A 21436-nucleotide genomic window follows, 5' to 3' on the forward strand; every position below is an offset into this window, starting at 1 on the left:
GGAGCCATTCTATCCCAGCGCTTCCAGTCTGACGATAAGGTTCATCCTTGCGCTTATTTTTCTCATCGCCTGTCGCCATCTGAGCGCAACTATGATGTGGGTAACCGTGAACTGCTCGCCATCCGCTTAGCCCTAGGCGAATGGCGACAGTGGTTGGAGGGGGCGACCGTTCCTTTTGTCGTTTGGACAGACCATAAGAACCTTGAGTACATCCGTTCTGCCAAACGACTTAATGCCCGTCAAGCTCGTTGGGCGTTGTTTTTCGCTCGTTTCGAGTTTGTGATTTCTTACCGTCCGGGTAGCAAGAACACCAAGCCTGATGCCTTATCCCGTCTGTTTAGTTCTTCTGTGGCTTCTACTGATCCCGAGGGGATTCTTCCTTATGGGCGTGTTGTCGGGTTGACAGTCTGGGGAATTGAAAGACAGGTTAAGCAAGCACTCACGCACACTGCGTCGCCGCGCGCTTGTCCTAGTAACCTCCTTTTCGTTCCTGTTTCCACTCGTCTGGCTGTTCTTCAGTGGGCTCACTCTGCCAAGTTAGCTGGTCATCCCGGTGTTCGAGGCACTCTTGCGTCTATTCGCCAGCGATTTTGGTGGCCGACTCAGGAGCGTGACACGCGCCGTTTCGTGGCTGCTTGTTCGGACTGCGCGCAGACTAAGTCGGGTAACTCTCCTCCTGCCGGTCGTCTCAGACCGCTCCCCATTCCTTCTCGACCATGGTCTCACATCGCCCTAGACTTCATTACCGGTCTGCCTTTGTCTGCGGGGAAGACTGTGATTCTTACGGTTGTCGATAGGTTCTCTAAGGCGGCACATTTCATTCCCCTCGCTAAACTTCCTTCCGCTAAGGAGACGGCACAAATCATTATCGAGAATGTGTTCAGAATTCATGGCCTCCCGTTAGACGCCGTTTCAGACAGAGGCCCGCAATTCACGTCACAATTTTGGAGGGAGTTCTGTCGTTTGATTGGTGCGTCCGTCAGTCTCTCTTCCGGGTTTCATCCCCAGTCTAACGGTCAAGCAGAGAGGGCCAATCAGACGATTGGTCGCATACTACGCAGCCTTTCTTTCAGAAACCCTGCGTCTTGGGCAGAACAGCTCCCCTGGGCAGAATACGCTCACAACTCGCTTCCTTCGTCTGCTACCGGGTTATCTCCGTTTCAGAGTAGTCTGGGTTACCAGCCTCCTCTATTCTCTTCCCAGCTTGCCGAGTCCAGCGTTCCCTCCGCTCAAGCGTTTGTCCAACGTTGTGAGCGCACCTGGAGGAGGGTGAGGTCTGCACTTTGCCGCTACAGGGCACAGACTGTGAGAGCCGCCAATAAACGCAGGATTAAGAGTCCTAGGTATTGTTGCGGCCAGAGAGTGTGGCTTTCCACTCGCAACCTTCCTCTTACGACAGCTTCTCGTAAGTTGACTCCGCGGTTCATTGGTCCGTTCCGTGTCTCCCAGGTCGTCAATCCTGTCGCTGTGCGACTGCTTCTTCCGCGACATCTTCGTCGCGTCCATCCTGTCTTCCATGTCTCCTGTGTTAAGCCCTTTCTTCGCACCCCCGTTCGTCTTCCCTCCCCCTCCCGTCCTTGTCGAGAGCGCACCTATTTACAAGGTACATAAGATCATGGACATGCGTTCTCGGGGACGGGGTCACCAATACTTAGTGGATTGGGAGGGTTACGGTCCTGAGGAGAGGAGTTGGGTTCCGTCTCGGGACGTGCTGGACCGTTCACTCATTGATGATTTCCTCCGTTGCCGCCAGGATTCCTCCTCGAGTGCGCCAGGAGGCGCTCGGTGAGTGGGGGGGTACTGTCATGTTTTGTCATTTATTATCATGTCTTGTCCCTGTGCTTCCCATTCTATTCGTTTCCCTCTGCTGGTCTTATTAGGTTCTTTCCCTCTTTCTAGCCCTCTCTCTCCCCCTCCCTCTCTCACTCTCTCGCTCTCTCTTCTCTCTATCGTTCCGTTCCTGCTCCCAGCTGTTCCTATTCCCCTAATCATCATTTAGTCTTCCCACACCTGTTCCCGATCCTTTTCCCTGATTAGAGTCCCTATTTCTCTCCTTGTTTCCCGTACCTGCCCTGTCGGATCCTCATTTATAATTCACCGTGCTGTGTCTATGTTTTGCCCTGTCGTGTCGTGTTTCCCTCAGATGCTGCGTGGTGAGCAGGTGTCTGAGTCTGCTAGGTACAAGTGCCTTCCCGAGGCAACCTGCAGTTCTCGATCAAGTCTCCAGTCTGTTCTAGTCTTTACGTGTAGTATTATGCTTTTTGTTTTGTAAAGTTTATTCTGGATTAAATACTCTGTTTTCGCCAAGTCGCTTTTGGGTCCTCATTCACCAGCATGACAAGGTATCCCCCTTTCCCTTCTAACTTGGCCCTCTTGAGGGCAACTGGCTTCAAATATTTAATTCATAGAATGTCAAAACCCCCCTCGCCTCCTTCCTCCAGGCAACGTTGGCTCTTTCTTTCTTTCCGCTAGCTATTTGTCTGATGCAGCCCTCCCTGGTCCCCAAAGTGGTTCTGCTTGGCGACTTTGGAGTCGCCTGTGGAAATTCCACAGATGTCAGCCAAGAGACAAGAGAAGGGCAGAAATAGAGTTCAGGAGGGGCAACGGAATGAGACGCTAAGACCATAAATTGTGTTTCCAAGAGAGGCCCGATAACAGAGGGCTAATGTTACCACGCCACCTCCCCTCTCACTGTACCCTATTGCCCAAAAGGCTACACCCTCCGGTGCCGAAGAAATATGAATGGGTGTCAATGACTGATATGAATGGCATTGTTTTGGACACAGGTGGACGTGCGCGTGCACACACAAACACATACGCTTGCACACAGACACACATCCCCCACCCTTCATGAGCGATGCCTCTGCAGCTCTCTACTGCACACAGAGTAATGAGATCTTCGGGCCTGTGGAGCTCAGTGCATTCATCACATGCTCACACTTAATGGTCCCTCTGCCACGGCTTTAACGCCACGCCTGCTAGCCGCCTGCTACAAACAGGACTGTTTATCTCCACCGTCTCTCTGCAGCTGTGTGTATGTGTGTGGTTGGGAGTGTACTGTCTTCATTGTTGATGATCACTCTCTCTCTTTCTCATGTGGTCTCTCTCCAATGCACTCCTCTTTCTTTCTATCCTGATGTCATCCATCTCTATCTCTCCATCCCTCCTTTCTCTCCCATTTTCCTCTCTGTGTCTCTTTTCTAGGAGAGAAGGTTCTTTTGGTGTTTGTCCTTCAGCGTGACACCAAGCACACTCAGTGAAAGATGGCTGCAGGATTAGCTGTCATGATGAAAGCTTATCCCAGTTTTTCTCTCACGGTCCAGTGCCGTGTTTCAAGGCACTCTCTATTTTAGAGTGAACACATTATTTCCCTCTCTCTTTCTCTCTTTTTCCTTCTCACACACACTTTCTTTCAAATTCAAATTATTTTATTTGCATGAGAAACATTGCATAAATATTGCCAAAGCTTCAATGTATACAATATTTTAAAAAAGAAAGTAAACACTTTCTCTCTCTGTGAAGGACTTTTAAGAGCAAGCATTCACAGAAAAAGTGCATTGCTTTGTTGTAATGTCAAGACAACTGAACTGATGTGATTTGTGTTGTCTGTAGTCTCTACCAACTTCAAATCCATTTTAGGCCTATTGAGCCAGAGGAATGATCTTGCATTTTTTAATCAGGTTTAACTCTGATCAGCCCTTTTTACCTGGTTTTCCTCTTACCTAGAGACCATTCGTGATAAACAGTCTTATGCGTTTCGGGTTAACAACACGCCTTGCCAGTTGGTGCCCTGTAAAGTCTGTAAGATGCCATAACAATGTAAGAGCAGACACAATGATGAAGTATTTCATCACAGCGGAGAGCGCTGGGAAGCGAGCAGGCGAGGCCGTTGCATTTTACGCTGCCGAGCGCCGTATTCAAAATGGAGGGCTTAAGAAGTGCACAGATAAATCCCATTGATTCATAACGTGAATTTGCATAGAATGCGGTAAAATGGAAAAGCACTCGTACAAAGCGATCATTCTATTGTGTCAGGAGGATATCGGGAAGTGGGGAGCTCTGCTTTGTACCAAACCCTCTCCTTTCTGCTTTACCTCTTTATCCTGGAGGAAAGGTAGTGCAGTCTGTACAGATGTTTAATGGCGCCTTTGAGATTCTCCAAAGCCTCTTTGTGAAAGTACATTACTACAGACTCAGCCATGGCTGGTCATTGATTCCTCCACCCTTCCCCCTCCCCACACATTCTGTTAGATCAGTGGTCAGGCCATTTCTCTATTTTAATGTGAGGCAAAAGTGATTATCCATCTTTTGAAACAAAACGTGTTTTATGGGTTTCATCTCATGTTTTACTAGATTTGGTTTCAAGGCTATTTATTTCTACTTCTATGACATAACAGGCAAATACCTCTGTTGCTGAGCACAAAAGCCTTGCGTTGTTAAGTGTGAAACACCACACAAGCATGGCTGAGAAAGAGAAACGGAGAAAATTTGCATTTATAATCGCTCAGTGTTTGCTAGAGCTTTAAGTGTTTATGGAAAAACAAGGATAACACAAGAGAGCGACAGAATGAGAGAAACAGACCCGTTGAGAAAAACAAAGACAGAGAAAGCGAGACCCGGGGAGAAAAACAAAACACACGCACAAGACAAAACACAGACATCACATTATCCTAAAATGATCCTGTCTTGGTCCTGGCGGTTTCAGATGTGCGTGGTGGAGCTGACGCTGTGATGCTCAGAGGAAAACGCTAGCGCTCATCTTTTTAAAGGGCCTCCTAATGATCCCTGAAGGCTGCCTGGCTGGGTACTGGCCCTCTGTGGGGAGGAAATGGAGGAATTAGCACAAAAGGAGACGCCGCCCACCAAAGCCGCTGACCACTGGGATATTCCCAGGTCGTGCCAGGGTTCCGTGACAGATCTCGTTTCTGCCGCCAAAGCAGATACTTGGATTTTGGCAGGTGGGTGGCGACTGGCTAGGAGTAGATTGGCAGCTGACTTGCTTAGCGAAGGGGATAGCCATGTCCTACAGATCATCAGAGACCGGGAAAGAGCAGAGCAAGGCACACACACATGGAAATTACACACACATGGAGCTGAACACTGACATGTAACACACACACACACAGATAGCGGCCCCTTGCATCAATTCACACACAAAAACTGACCTATAGCAGTAGATAGGTACTTCAAGCTTCATTCATGAAGGTTACTCAAGTTCAACACAAGCAATGGTCAATACCATCTAATCAGTATTCCTGTCGAAAAAATACTTTTTGTTTTGCATAGAACACGCAGCAATTGATGTGTGCTACGGACAACATTGATGTCTCCAAGCACAAACCACTTTCTCGGAAGCAGAAACCTATGTAATTACCATCAGTTATTTTAATGACCACTCATAATGCAACTGTGTGCATTTAGATGACATCACAGGGCACGTGTACTGCCTTTGTTTAATTTTCAGGCTCAGGTTCATTAAACCCATCTTTAAATGTACCCATGCAGTTTAGAAATGTTAAACATGATGTTTATATGCCTGGTTCTTGGATATTTCAGTCAATATATCAATGACACACTTTATTTCGGTGCACTTAGGGTTTGGTTTACAGGTCCCAGTACAGTTGCAAAAGTGTATTTGAATGATTGCCAAGCTTCTCACACACTTGCTGCTTTGCTGTGTGCATGTTTGATAAGCCCTGAGTGTAATATGTTAATGCTTGCTGAAGATTTTCCACTGATATTCTCAACCTTTTACAGGACATTACGTTAATTTAGCGAAATGCTTTCACACGTCCGCACACACAGGACTAGATAAGCTAATTACATATCTTTGGGAACAGACTAAAACTCCTCTTCATACTTCGTAAGAGGCTGTTGCTATCAGCACCATTCCAATGCTATCCTTCCTATCCCTTCATTTATGTCTCTGCCAGTTGAGATCTGACCGTTCCAAAGCTAATTTGCGTTTTGCTCGGGTGGAGTCTTGTCAACACACCCCCGTCTCTGCTAATCTGTGAGCCACGGTGTCTGCCAGGGTCCCGTAAAGTTCACTCATGTTAGCAGCCACCAGCACCATTAGGGGCCCACCACAGCTTTTCACAGAACCTTTAGGCTGTTGAAAGATTTCCTTGGACTTTCTGCCACGGGTAACTAAGGGCAAGAGAAATACACCAGACGGTATTAGAGGATTACGTTGTTTTGTCACATGACACTGAGATTCTGTCTTTCTGCTGGAACCGTTTCAGGGAACAGAACAGAAAACCGTAACAAAAACGAAATTGTTTGATGAACAGAATCAGAACCCAGAGTGATCTGTACTGTTACGGAACAGAACCCTTATTTTAAAATCAGTTGAACCTGTTAATAATATTCCGGGCATTTGTTTTCAGTCACACAAAATACGCAACAAAGTGCCTATGCAAAGCCCTCACTCTCACTCAGAAATATATTCCAGTGTAGGGAGAGATTTTTAATTGGAGAAGAATGGATTCACTTTTTCAATGCTAGTTAAAGGATACTATAGTTATCACGCTTGACAATGGATTTGTTACCTACAAAAAGGTAAGACATATTTTTAATTCTGGTGCCGCTCTGCACACACAAGCTTGTTATCGTTAGTCTAATGTTAAGCCAACTCTCGGAAATACAAAGACATTCAGAGCTTGTCCATAGAAGCCGCTCCTCCGTAGGTATAATAATTTAGGTAATGCATGTCATAACAAGATGCACAATGCTTCAATCCAAGCCTCCTCATTCACCCTCTCTTGCTCTCTCCCCACCCGCAAAATTTCGGTCACATCTCGCACCGTACACTTATCTGTCCATTACGCATATAAACAACTAGGCTATAGCTTGTGTCTATCCACACTGATTCGCGAGTAAATGTAATGTTAAGCTTAATGTAAAAAGAAAGATTTGAGGTTTAAAAAACAGAAAGGAACTATGTAAATAAAATGTTCATTTTTTGGAGTTTGGGCCTGTTCAGAACTTTATTTTGTGGGTCGGTACTGTGGAACTAAAAAAAATTAAGCTTCTGTTCAGAACAAAACTATTTGGAAAATCATTTTGCTTCCAACCCCTGCTCTCGATTGACCGTACGTACAGTTGAAGTCAGAAGTTTAACATACACTTAGGTTGGAGTCATTAAAACTTGTTTTTCAACCACTCCACAAATGTCTTGTTAACAAACGATAGGTTTGGCAAGTCAGTTAGGACATCTACTTTGTGCATGACACAAGTTATTTTTTCAACAATTGGTTACAGACAGATTATTTCACTGTATCACAATTCCAATAGGTCAGAAGTTTACATACACTAAATTGACTGTGCCTGTAAACAGCTTGGAAAATTCCAGAAAATTATGTCATGGCTTTAGATGCTTCTGCTAGGCTAATTGACATCATTTGAGTCAATTGGAGTGTACCTGTGGATGGATTTCAAGGCCTACCTTCAAACTCAGTGCCCCTGTGCTTGACATCATGGGAAAATCGCAAGAAATCAGCCAAGACCTCAGAAAAAAATTGTAGACCTCCACAAGTCTGGTTCATCCTTGGGAGCAATTTCCAAACGCCTGAAGGTACCACGCTCATCTGTAGAAACAATAGTACGCAAGTACAAACACCATGGGACCACGCAGCTGTCATACCACTCAGGAAGGAGACGTGTTCTGTCTCCTAGAGATGAGCGTACTTTGGTGCGAAAAGTGCAATCCCAGAACAACAGCAAAGGACCTTGTGGAGATGCTGGAGAAACCGGTACAAAAGCATCTATATCCACAGTAAAACAATTCCTGTATCGATATAACCTGAAAGTCCGCTCAGCAAGGAAGAAACCACTGCTCCAAAACCACTATTTAAAAAAACAGACTACGGTTTGCAACTGCACATGGGGACAAAGATCGTACTTTTGGGAGAAATGTCCTCTGGTCTGATGAAACAAAAAATAGAACTGTTTGGCCATAATGACCATCATTATGTTTGGAGGAAAAAGGGGGAAGCTTGCAATCCGAAGAACACTATCCCAACCGTGAAGCACGGGGGTGGCAGCATCATGTTGTGGGGGTGCTTTACTGCAGGAGGGACTGGTGCACTTCACAAAATAGATGGCATCATGAGGAAGGAAAATTATGTGGATATATTGACGCAACATCTCAAGACATCAGTTAAAGTTTGGTCACAAATGGGTCTTCCAAATGGACAATAACCATAAGCATACTTCCTTTACATGTTGTGGTAAAATGGCTTAAGGACAACAACGTCAAGGTATTGGAGTGGCCATCCAAAGCCCTGGCCTCTATCCTATAGAAAATTTGTGGGCAGAACTGAAAAAATGTGTGCAAGCAAGGAGGCTTACAAACCTGACTCAGTTACACCAGCTCTGTCAGGAGGCTGGGAGGCTTGTGGAAGGCTACCCGAAACGTTTGACCCAAGTTAAACAATTTAAAGTGAATGCACCAATTTGTAAGTCGCTCTGGATAAGAGCGTCTGCTAAATGACTTAAATGTAAATGTAAATGTTAAAGGCAATGCTACCAAATACTAATTGAGTGTATGTAAACTTCTAACCCACTGGGAATGTGAAGAAATAAATAAAAGCTGAAATAAATCATTCTCTCTACTATTATTCTGACGTTTCCCATTCTTAAAATAAAGTGTGGATCCTAACTGATCTAAGACAGGGAATTTTTACTAGGATTAAATGTCAGGAATTGTGAAAAACTGAGTTTAAATGTATTTGGCTAAAGGTGTATGTAAACTTCCAACTTCAACTGTATAAGCTAGGCTTGGGCGACATGCTTTGTGACTGGAAGATCAGGAGCATTTAGGCCTCGGTAGCATTAAAATAAGTCATGACATTAGGTGTCAATTGGCCAATTGAAGGTCAATGATTACGTTAAGCCTCAAGGTGGTCTTTCCAACCAGTGATGGTGACAGGTATTCTGTTTACACTTTATAGTACCCTCAAGCTGTCCCTCTCCCATTTAAGATTATATGCTTAAGCCCTGATCACCACAAATCAGATTTAAGAGCATGTAGCTTTTCCCCAAGGTCTTTAAGCTAATAGAGTGGCAAAGCCCCCAATTCTCCTTCCTTTGCTCCTGCATTGTAAAAACCTTTCACCCTCTCAATTCACTACAACCCAGAGGTCCCAGAAATTGAATTACAAATGTTGTCTTGGTGTTGTGCTTACAGAACTTCATTTTCCACCATAATTTGCAAATAAATAAATTAAAAATCCTACAATGTGATTTTCTGGATTTTTTTTCTCATTTTGTCTGTCATAGTTGAAGTGTACCTATGATGAAAATTACAGGCCTCTCTCATCTTTTTAAATGGGAGAACTTGCACAATTGGTGACAGTGACGTAAGTACATGTGAATGAACATTTGCTGTCAACGCAGGGAGTAATCTAATGCTATGGAATGACACACACCCACCGTTGGCAAGCTCGTCAAATAGGAAGACGGATGCGGATCTCAAATTTGTCTATTCCCCTCTCTAACTAACTAACAAACTCACAAATGCCCTGACTCCTTGATGTAGCATGATGCCCTCCCCTACTATAATTTTTGCCTTTGACTTCAACCCAGGTGTTACCCTCAGCCTTTGCAGTAATATGGGTCGCAAATGAGAGGAAATGAAGCAATTCCCTAAACTCTAAAGTCTCTAGATCTAATAACAAACATGAGGGCATTGACCCGTGTGGTCTGTATATTGGAGACTTTTTGTCTGTGTGTCATTGTAACCCCTTTTAACCAAGGCACCGTTTTAGTCTGCGGGAAACGATCCCCGATTCCATTGTTTTTTTTCACAGAGCAGAGAGTACAGTAAAAAAAGACTGAAAACAAGTTGGACTGGTCCCTCGAAAGAAATGACACACTGTTTGAGGAGCCACATTCCCATGCATTGACAAACCAAAAGTGCAGGGGAGGTTTTGGGACTATGATGTACATAACAGAGATGTGTTTCGGTAATTGTGAAGCTGGTTGATGCATGCGGAGTGATTTTCATGGACCATAATCAGTCTCAGCTTAAGTGGGGTTTTCCGATTGCTCCAAAACCCCTGGTGTGCGCCAGTGAGTGGTAAAGGGTTGAGAAGTTGAGTGGTAGGGTGACTGACACCCATGCCTCTAGTGGAATGTTTTGTGGAGAGCCATATCTCCTCTTCCTTTTTAAAGCCTGCATATCCTTCCAGTTCATTCCTGCAGTTGGTCCCCTTTTCCACATAGGGAAGCTAACTTTTTGCTTGAACAGAATAACCTCTAGTTACACTCTCCTCCATATGCATTTGGACAATGAAGCAAAACATTTAACTTTATACTCCAGCATTTTGGATTTGAGATCAAATGTTTCGGGCCTCCCGAGTGGCGGAGTGGTCTAAGGCAATGCATCTCAGTGCTAGCCGGCCGCGACCGGTAGACCCATGGGACAGCGCACAATTGGCCCGGCGTCATCCTGGTCATGCTGGTTAGGGGAGGGTTTGCCCGGCAGGGATGTCGTTGTCCCATCACGGACTACCGACTCCTGTGGCGGGCCATGGGCGCCAGGTGCACAGTGTTTCCTCCAACATATTGGTGCGGCTGGCTTCGGGGTTAAGTGGGCATTGTGTCAAGAAGCAGTGCGGCTTGGTTGATTTATGGATCAGAGGATGCAAGGCTCTTGACCTTCGCCTCTCCCGAGTCCGTAGGGGAGTTGCAGCGATGAGACAAGACTGTAACTACCAATTGGATACCACGACATTGGGGAGAAAAAAGGGTAAAAGTACCATATGTATTTTCATACATATCTGTTTTACTGTTTAGGAATGAAAGCACTTTATGTATGCTACATGGCCAAAAGTATGTGGACACCACATCTCATTCCTAAATCATGGTATTAAAATGTAGTTGGTCCCCCTTTGCTGCTATAACAGCCTCCACTCTTTTGGGAAGGCTTTCCACTAGATGTTGGAACATTGCTACGGAGACTTGCTCCCATTCAGCCACGAGCATTTGTTAGGTTGGGCACTGAGTTTGGGCGATTAAGCCTGGCTCGCAGTTGGCATTCCAATTCATCCAAAAGGTGTTCGATGGGGTTGAGGTCAGGTCTCTGTGCAGGCCAAGTTCTTCCATACCGATCTCGACAAACCATTTCTGTATGGACCTCGCTTTGTCCACGGGGGCATAGTCATGCTGAAACAGGAAAGGGCCTTCCCCAAACTGTTGCCACAAAGTTGGAAGCACAGAATCGTTTAGAATGTAATTTTATGCTGTAGGGTTAAGATTTCCCTTCACTGGAACTAAGGGGCTTAACCTGAACCATGAAAAACAGCCCCAGATCATTAGTCCCCCTCCACCAAACTCTACAGTTGACAGTATGCATTGGGGCAGATAGCGTTCTCCTGTCATCCACCAAAGCCAGATTCGTCTGCCGGACTTCCAGATGGTGAAGCGTGATTCATTACTCCAGAGAATGCTTTCCCACAGCTCCAGAGCCAAATGTCGGCAAGCTTTACACTTGGCATTGCACATGGTGATTTTAGGCTTGTATGCGGCTACTCGGACATGGAAACCCATTTCATGAAGTTCCCAACAAACAGTTCTTGTGCTGACGTTGCTTCCAAAGGCAATTTGGAACTCGGTGGTAAGTGTTGCAACCGAGGACAGACAATTTTTACGAGTTTCAGCACTCAGCAGTCTGGTTCTGTGAGCTTGTGTGGCATCCTATGACGGTGCCACGTTGAAAGTCACTGAGCTCTTCAGTAAGGCCATTGTACTGTCAATGCTTGTCTATGGAGATTGCACACTTGTCAGCAACGGGTGTGGCTGAAATAGCCAAATCCACAATTTGAAGGTGTCCACATACACCATATATACAAAATTATCTCGTATTTAAACAAATTTACTTAGTGTATTAAAGTAGTCAATACTGTAGTATTTGTAGAGTTTGTAGAGTCACAAAGTTTATTTAGTCAGGAATATGGACCAAATACTAAACTTTTGATTGTTAATCTCTGGTGACAGGTCTTTATACATTTAGAACACTTAGCATAGCAAACAGAAGCAAACCGCTTAAATCAATCCAAGATGGCTTCAGCCGTCTCCTGTTGCGGCTTCATACAATACTTCTGATCTCTTGCAATATCTCCCCACAGTTGTGACTGCCACAACCCAGGCAGGCGCCACCACAATAGAGAACCAGTTGAAGAGCTAGAGTGAGTTTTTGTCTCAGGGGTCTATGTCTCCCAGCTGGGAGCTCTTAGCAGTGCTGTAGCAACCACTCTATTGGAGAAAATGGGAATGCATGTTCTCACTTTTAGCTCCTCAAGTCGCTTGCGAGGTCAGCTGAAGGTGGACTGAAATCAGCTGGGCCTTAGCTCACACAGTCATACTATATCTTTTTTTATTTAACCTTTATTTAACTAGGCAAGTCAGTTAAGAACAAATTCTTGTTTACAATGACGGCCTAACCCGGCCAAACCCTCCCCTAACCCGGACTACGCTGGGCCAATTGTGCGCCGCACAATGGGACTCCCTATCACGGCCGGTTGTGATATAGCCCAGGATCGAACCAGGGTCTGTAGTGACGCCTCTAGCACTGAGGTGCAGAGCCTTAGACTGCTGCACCACTCAGGAGCCCTATATGACCTTGGCTTACCCAGAAAAAATATACAACCATTGTTTCTTTTGTTTTATAATATAATAATAATAATAATAATATATGCCATTTAGCAGACGCTTTTATCCAAAGCGACTTACAGTCATGTGTGCATACATTCTACGTATGGGTGGTCCCGGGGATCGAACCCACTACCCTGGCGTTACAAGCGCCATGCTCTACCAACTGAGCTACAGAAGGACCACATGATATGATATTGGTCTGGAAAACAACATTGCAGTTACTACAGTACCTGTGATGTATCGTACTGATTATGTTATTCAGGGGGGGAAGTTTTGAACACTTCCCCTCTTTGTGTAATGTGATCACAAAAATTACCTCAGACTTACTTTCCCAAACATCGATTGAATGACAACTCCGGTTGCCTCATCATCCATTACTTTCTCTACAGTCTGACTGTAGTGAAGCAGTAGGTATTTAGTGTCTGAGTGGGTGTAATCCTTTAGAGTAGAGAGGCTACTGCGAGCCACGCTGTAAACACGACTAGACGCTAATCGTTATAATTTATAGCGGGGGGCCATGACTGGCTGACCTCGCCGCTAAGCACAACACCTGCTCGGAATCTAAACGAGAATGGCGTAGGCTAATTGATATTGATGGCGAGTGCTCCTGTTGTTTGTTGACTTTGGGAGGGTATGTAGTTAGCGCGGCATGCTAACGTCCAATCTCTAGTGTGTGTAGAGTAAGGCCTAACTTAAGGATTCATTTCCTCTTGCTAGCAGCATTCCTCCCAGTATTCCTCATGAAAGAGTCAGAGAATCAGGATGTTACCCAAGTATGTTACCCTAGTAATTGTAAAACATGTATATCTTGCTCTGTGCAATCTACTTGGTTTTTAATGTGGGACTGACTCATTAAAAATGTAGATGAATGCATCTCTATGGTCCATTGGACTGATGTGTACTGTATCTCCGACAGAATGACCTTTCCCACAATCACTCTGGTTGTGTGTCTTAGCATGTTAGCACTCTAAGAGGCAGATGTTGACATTAGCAGCCGTTAAGACCATCTGGGTTTCAGCCTGAACTGTTCGTTCCTCATTGATATTGTTTTGACGAAAGCAGACAGCCTGAAGTTGATCGTTAATATTTCCGACTAAACAGCCTGGTGTCAGTCTGACCTTGGATATTTATTTATTTTACTTATTAGTGTTAACATTTTGATTAGTTTGACGAGTTCTGGACTGCTGCCGGTGTCATGAGTTGATAGACCAGAACATATACACAATCACATAAATCAATTGTCCTGTGAGATATATTTTTGTGCATTACTTTCCAAATTGCAATGATGAATCCATTTTGTTTTGCTCCCAGATCTGAGCTCCTGTGTCACCTTTAAATGCCATTACGCTCTGATGAATCATAATGGTAGCTTTTTGCTTAGATAATGCACGCTAAAAATGCATCTTTTGTCCTGAAATTGTATCATTCAAATAATAGACTTCAATTCCTCAGTCGATGAATATGTGAAAAACACTAGCCAATTGAGAAAATGTCCTAAGTTGAGCAATTACATATTTGACAGAACATTTACATATCTGCAGTATGAGATATGAAATGGGTTTTCATCATGTAGAGTCAAGCAACATGTGTTTGTATTCTGACCCCTTTTCATTTGACTGAACTGAATTCCTCTCTTCTCCTTCAATCTTACCTTCCACAGACAGGGCCCCTGTGGATCTGAGCCACACACCATGACTTGCTGAAGCCCCACTTGCTGCTACCCACCCCCCTTCTCCTCATTGAAGATGGTCCCTCCGGAACAGACGAGGTGGCGCCTCCTGCTGGCAGCCCTCACACTCACTTCCTGTCTACTGTCCACCTCAGCCACAGCCCCTCCCTTCCCAAAAGACCTGGAGCCAATCAACGTTGTCCGATGGGAGCGTGAGTAGACCCACCAGCCCCCTGATTGGCTTAAAATGATTTTAAAGGCCAAGTGGTGCCATGTTGCATATTTTTCCTCAGTGATATAAGGGGATTCATTTAGTAGCACGAGACTGGTAGTTAGAGTGCATTAATATGATGTGACATATAGATCTACCACTGAGTTAGGGGAGGAAGACGGCTGTGGAATTTGTCTCCAGCAGCACGCAAGGAAACAGATTCCCTATTTGCGTTGCCTAAGGCTGGCTCAGAGCCCTAATGCTACCTTGTTAAAACATTGATGGACCAAAGTCAGTCTGTAGATGTGGCCTGCACAGGAGATGAGTGTGGATGAACGGTCTTGTGCAAATTAAACCCCAAATAAGATTATGAACAGAGATGTACACTCAAAATGGCCATCATTGATTTTTTTGAGTGGGTGTTGGGCATTGTTTTCCTAAAGTACTCCACTATATGTGGGTCTATCGGCTGCAGGAGGTATGGTCTACATGATAGTTAATGAGCCGGGCAGGTCTAATACATTATTGGTGTGAGAAAGGAGGATAGAGAGCGGCAAAGGAAAAAGAGTCGCTGAGGCATTGGCACCATGGCATTAAATGGGTGTTGGTTTGCTAGGTCAACAGCTTGGAATCTCGGAAAGAGAGGGGACAAAGAACGAAAGGGAGTTTACAGTGTGTTATCGGTATGCACAAATCAAAGTCGAGGTAAAATGTTGAACATTTCAGACTGATTTCATCGCATCTCTGTTGAATGTAGTAGGTAACACCTTGAAGCAGATCCATTGCGGATATATCTCCCGACTTATCGAACAGTGGAGACGACACCATCAGACCTACCTAGACTGTAACTGTGAGAGTGGACTTCTCAAGGGCATTTTGTTTAGTGTTCGAGCGTATTCGTCTCCTCACTCTACAGGTTGCGAGCTGACGCCGTCTTTGCCATCGACGAAATGCCAACAGTCTTATCATTTAATGAACACTTTTGCCTAGTCATCAGATTTCCTGTTGTATTGTCCAAACAAAGCCTTTCGGGCAGATGAATTGAGTTTAATCGTACAGCTACAGTATATGCTTTAATAATTGCCATTATGCAAATTGCTTACGACAGAAATACAATAGCAGACACTTAAAAAAAAATCTTAGCTCACTCATCCCAAGCCAAATAAACTATGCCTCTATCCAACCTCTATATACCCTTCAGCAGGGTTGTGTTCATTGGGCACCAAACGGAAGAAAACCGACAATAGAAGAAACCCTCACGTTTTCTCTTGCGTGCCTTGATGAACAAGACCCAGGACTGGACACAGACGGCTAGAGCAGGAGAGCAGGGACTAGCAGAGGTTTCTGTTCATTATCTTTCCCCTAGTCTGACCTTTTAGAAACAAGCCAGGCTTCCCGAACCTGGATACCGTTCACAGGAAGAACAGGACATGACTAGAATGGGAGCGTGCCTGACCAGAGAGTGACTGGTTTAGTTTAGCGACTGCAAACCTACACTGTATCCATTTATTGCCACAAGCAAGTGAAAATACAACAAATACTACGTAATTAAAGATTTAAACACCAGAATGAGGCCTGTCAGGACCAAGCAGGATTACCAATTATAAATGACAACTTGAGATAGTAGTCATTTCCATAAAGCTTGTTGGGGTCATGAATTGGAAAAACCTTGAAATATATGTGATAATTCAGCTACTCTTATCTTCAACGTCTCTCTCTCTCTCTTTTTGTAGACTCCTACCTGTACCCAGGGTTCCAGGGGCTGGTGTCAGACAACGACACATTCAGACTAGGCCTGGACTTCCAGAGGATGCTGAGGATCAACCATATGCTCTACATCGCTGCCAGGTCAGTCACCCAATTCACTGCCTCTGTTCTGGTCCACATGCTAACAATCACAACCAATAAAACATCACTACCAGACTGATCAAACTCGAGTCTGTTTCCCAGACACTGAAGGTTTTTCAATGCAGAATCCGGGAAACCAACCCTTAGTTTGTTTTTATTTATGAGTCTGTGCACAGAACACCATGACACTAAATCTAAATCTTTACCCCACAGGGACCATGTTTTTGCAGTAAACCTGACCACAGTTGGTGACGACTTCGTCCCCCAGCTGGTAAGTTACATAATCAAACATTCGATCAAACCTCACATGGCTATTCAAGATGGAATACACCATAATACAAGCAGGAACTAACATGACTATCTGGTTTATTACTGCATACTTTTGATACATTTGTTTCTCTTCTAAACACCAAAGTGCCCATCATTTATATGCAATGTCAATTATATTTGTTTTTAGAAGTACCGTAGCCTGGCCTCTTCTGAGTTTTCCTCACTAATGGACTAGCCTGCAAACAATGGCCCTTAGCTTGGCTGCTCCCCACCCGAAGAACCCTCGAGGGTAACCCCAATATGGCAGAGGTCCAGTAGTTCTACATGGAAGCCCCTTTTCATATCAGCTTCCCAGAAACAACTTCTCCGGATGGGGTTGCGAAGTCGAGCGAAGCTCTCAGCAGGTAGATCCAAAGATTACCCAAAGGTCACAGAGAGGCCTCTGACCGGTTATGGCCACATGAACGCACTCTGTGATTGCATCAGGCTCTTTCATGTAACCCTATGTGTGGTGGGGTGGCGCTTTCTCTAGAGCAGGGGTGTCAAACATACGGCCCGCAGGCCAAACCCGGCATTTGGGGTTCCAATCCGGTGATTTTTCATAATACTTTAAAATGACTAAAACCAAATGGAAACTGTGTATAAATGATAATGGACCTACATTCATACAGTTTCTTGACTGTGTCCAGCTCGCTACTAATCACCAAAATGAAAGCTATGGGAAAAAGGAAAATTTTTAGCAAATTGACGGCGAGGAAGTACAACCAATTTTCAATGCGGCCCTCCGGACATTATTGAAGACCGAATGCGACCACCCGGGACAAAATGAGTTCTACAACCCTGGTCTAGAGCATGGTGTGGTGTCATATTTTGTTTCCCCCCTTTCATGTATTGCAGAAGCTGACATGGAGGTCCAAGGATGTGGCCAAGTGTACTGTGAGGGGTAGAAACAGCGTGAGTATCTTTCTCCACCATGTTCTATGTGTGTCTACGTTAAGGTCAGGAGAGAACACACTAGCTACCGCTTGGCATTCTTCAGTGGTCGACTCTCCCTAGCAGCATAAGTGGGGGGCTCCCGATTGGCGCAGTGGTCTAAGACACAGCATCTCAGCATTAGAGGCGTCACTACAGACCCTGGTTTGATTCCAGGCTGTATCACAACCGGCCTCAATTGGGAGTCCCATAGGGCGGCGAACAATTGGCCCAGCGTCGTCCGGGTTAGGATATGGCCAGGGTAGGCTGTCATTGTAGATACTCATTTGTTCTTAACTGACTTGCCTAGATAAATAAAGGTTACATTTAAAAAATGTAAGTGCACCCTATAACATAATTGGATGGTTTCAAATGCACCATAATTCTCTTGTGAGGCCGAGTAATGCATCAGCGCTATTTTATTATGGCAGCCTGTTCTTGTTCCAAATGTATTTATAGTACATGAGTTCTCAGTGATACTGAATGAGCCTATGTGTTTTTCCAGGATGAATGCTACAACTATGTCAAAGTGCTGGTACCGCGGAACGACGAGACCCTATTTGCTTGCGGCACTAATGCCTTCAACCCCACCTGCCGTAACTACAAGGTACGTGTATGTGAGTTTAGGTGTTGACTTGTGCTGTTAACTTCTTTCCTCAAACCTTTAGATTCGACAGAGCCATGATTGACGTTTGTTAATGTCACTCCAATTATAAAGCTGTGATTGCTGATTGGCGGGCATGCAGAGACAACGAGCTAGTCATTAACACAATGCCACAGTTTGACTCTTCGTTCACCCCCTCTTGAGTGCTAAGCCTTTGTGTGTTCAAACCTCTTGCATTGCTTCCCGAGCAGTCGGTTTGTTCACTCATGACTCACAATTGAATAAAAGTCAAGATGACATTACACATTTGTCTGTTTTTCGCATTCAATACATTTACCAATTCCATCTGCATACATGCAATAGTGTGAAGTTATGTTGAAAAGGCAAGAAAGAGGACTTGTCATTTAATATTAGAAACTACTTAATTGGAGCTCATTGAAGGCAGAGTGAGGTGAAGCCAACTAGACAGATGTTGTTTTGTTTTTCCTAGTGTGTGTGTGTGTGTGGGGGGGGGGCAGGGAGTCCAACTCCTGCTTAGCCACAACTAGGAGACCGTCCCAAGAGGGACTGGAGAGGCAGCCAGGTAATTTATGAGCGCCAGCGAGGGGCTAAACGTCCACAGCCGTGCTAGCAATAGCAATGGCTGTGTTAGCAATTCAGCTAATGTTGCAGCGGAGGTAAAGGAGTTAAGGGGTTCGTGCAGTGCTGGTTTCAGTCCATGCCCAGAGCCACAATGGCAACAGAGAACTAACAGTCTCCTCTCATTCCCACAGATGACCACCCTGGAGCAGGTTGGCGAGGAGGTGGTGGGTCAGGCGCGCTGTCCCTTCGAGTCGGGTCAATCCAACCTCGGCCTCTTTGCTGGTGAGTGGCTCAATTTGTAAATGTAGAATTTGAAATGAAATTTTGTCCGTAGTCCATTAGCAAATAATATGTTGTCCAAAGATTGAATGTAAGACCTTTTAGGCAGGTCGAGACAGAAGCCTAGTCTTAGGATTAAATGGATGAGTCATAAAAGTCTGTACCTAGCTTATAGTAAATATTAGCTTAATCAGTTGAGCATTCTTATAGCATTATTTATGAAAATGTGTTTTTTTTTATATATAAAGCGTATCCATATGAATTCTGGTATTTTACTATGACTTTATGTATAACTACTATACTATCGTACGTATTAATTACTATATTCTCTCTACTTACTTTATTTTTCAGGCGGTGATTTCTACTCTGCCACCATGACCGACTTCCTGGCCAGCGACGCTGTTATCTATCGTAGTCTTGGCGACAACAGCCCCGTCCTGCGGACCGTCAAGTACGACTCCAAGTGGCTCCGAGGTTGGTCACATGACTTTTGTGTCGACCAGTGTCCTGGTTGGGGATGTGTAGCTCTTACACAACCAATCACTGTGTCATCAAGTCCTTAATTAGTTGGATCAGGTGTTAGTACTGGGTTGGAACAAATGCCTGAACAGCAGTGACTCCATCTCTGATACACACCAGAAAAGTATGACTCACCATAATGACTTTAATTCAATCTCAACTCTCACTTTTCCCCTCTTGTGTGTGTCTCCTTGCCTCCCCAGAGCCCCATTTCCACCATGCGATCGAGTATGGAAATTATGTCTACTTTTTCCTCAGTGAGATTGCAGTGGAGTACACCACACTGGGCAAGGTAAGAGGGTGTCACTTATATAAGATTGATGTATGACAGGGGTAGCCAACTAGATTCAGCCGGGGGCCGATTTTGTCGGAGCGGATGGTCGGAGGCCCGGAACATAATTCTAATCATTTTTACACTGCAAATTGACTACAACTAAGCCCAAAAAGAGATTATATTGAAATATAACATACCTTACATTGAGACACAGTCACGTGTTACTTTTTTATTTGTGAGAATAGTTGGGAACAAATTTCCTAAATTAACCAAAGTTTTAGCTGAATTCCTGGTGGTATTTTTGTTCTGTTTAAAACTGGAAGAAATCCTAAAGAAAAAAAATATTAAACAACAGATGTTCTATGTACTCTTATCAGATGTATCATGACTAGTTGAGACGAATGATCGATTTATTCTGAAAAGATGAAGGCACCATTATGGTTGGACATAGGATATGAGCTATAATGACAGGTCTGCAGCCTTATGTTCCGGAACCACTGAGCTATTACGAATGGGAAATAACGTCCATTTGTGGGGGTTAGTCTGGAGGTTAGATAGGCGTAAGTGCATCCAGAGGGTTGCGGATTGAAATCCTATGGTGAAGAATCGAGAAGTTGAAAATGAGATGACAGCTGGTGACAGAATCTCCAGTACACACTACTACCGTTGTGTCCTTGAGCAAGGCACTTATTAACCCCAGACAGCCAGCACTGTGGCTGATCCAGTGCTGCTTCAAGCCTATTAAGTCATGTTTGTTGTCTCAAGGGGTCGGGAGAAGAGCGCCCCAGGGTAATAAAGCACTATTCTATTATATTGTATAATTTTCTGGTTCTGCTCCAAGGTGGTGTTCTCTCGTGTGGCGCGAGTGTGTAAGAACGACAACGGCGGCTCTCCTCGGGTGCTGGAGCGCTACTGGACCTCCTTCCTGAAGGCGCGGCTCAACTGCTCGGTGCCCGGCGACTCGTTCTTTTACTTCGACGTGCTGCAGTCGCTCACCAACGTGCTACAGATCAACCAGCGCCCCGCGGTGGTGGGAGTGTTTACTACGCAAGCTAACAGGTTAGCCTAGTGGCCAAGAAAGTAGTGGTGGGCACTATTCCATCAACGCCAATATCCATACATTTCTTATACCCCTTTCATACACAGACAACATTCCTACAATTTTACCGTGCCTGCTTTATTTTACCTTTGTACATCTGAAAGGGGTAGGGGTTTAAAAAAACATGGACAATTTAAACCCACCTAAAGACCTAGTTATGATTCCTGCATTTTCACAGACCCTGTAACCAAAATACACCTATTAGGTCTGTGTGAATAGTTCTCTGCTTTTTTGCAGGTAAATTCATTAGCACTTCCATTGTTCAACACCTCCTTATTTTGAAATTCAGGGCTGGGCGATAATGGCCTAAAAACCATATATCGATTTATTTCTAATTTACCGGCGACTCATGATATATATCTCGGTTTTCTCTAAATAAGCTTTTTTTATAAACAATTTTTAAGGTAAATACACCGCATTTCAAACAGTCAGGAATAATGTAATGAATTCAG

The 21436-nt window shown here is 44.6% G+C and overlaps 1 protein-coding gene across 1 annotated transcript in view; it reads left to right on the plus strand.

The window, feature by feature from the left end:
- The window catches only part of LOC124043495 (semaphorin-6D-like), a 151949-nt gene that overhangs the window by 94593 nt on the left and 35920 nt on the right, over positions 1-21436 (plus strand). Inside the window, 9 exon segments of the mRNA XM_046362151.1 lie at positions 14318-14538; positions 16271-16385; positions 16599-16656; positions 17553-17609; positions 18133-18234; positions 19005-19095; positions 19444-19566; positions 19815-19903; positions 20727-20944. Of these exon segments, the coding sequence (XP_046218107.1) occupies positions 14403-14538; positions 16271-16385; positions 16599-16656; positions 17553-17609; positions 18133-18234; positions 19005-19095; positions 19444-19566; positions 19815-19903; positions 20727-20944 (989 nt within the window). The 5' untranslated portion in view covers positions 14318-14402.

The sequence above is a fragment of the Oncorhynchus gorbuscha genome, linkage group LG09, assembly GCF_021184085.1.
Source record: "Oncorhynchus gorbuscha isolate QuinsamMale2020 ecotype Even-year linkage group LG09, OgorEven_v1.0, whole genome shotgun sequence".
NCBI classification, from domain to species: Eukaryota; Metazoa; Chordata; class Actinopteri; order Salmoniformes; family Salmonidae; genus Oncorhynchus; species Oncorhynchus gorbuscha.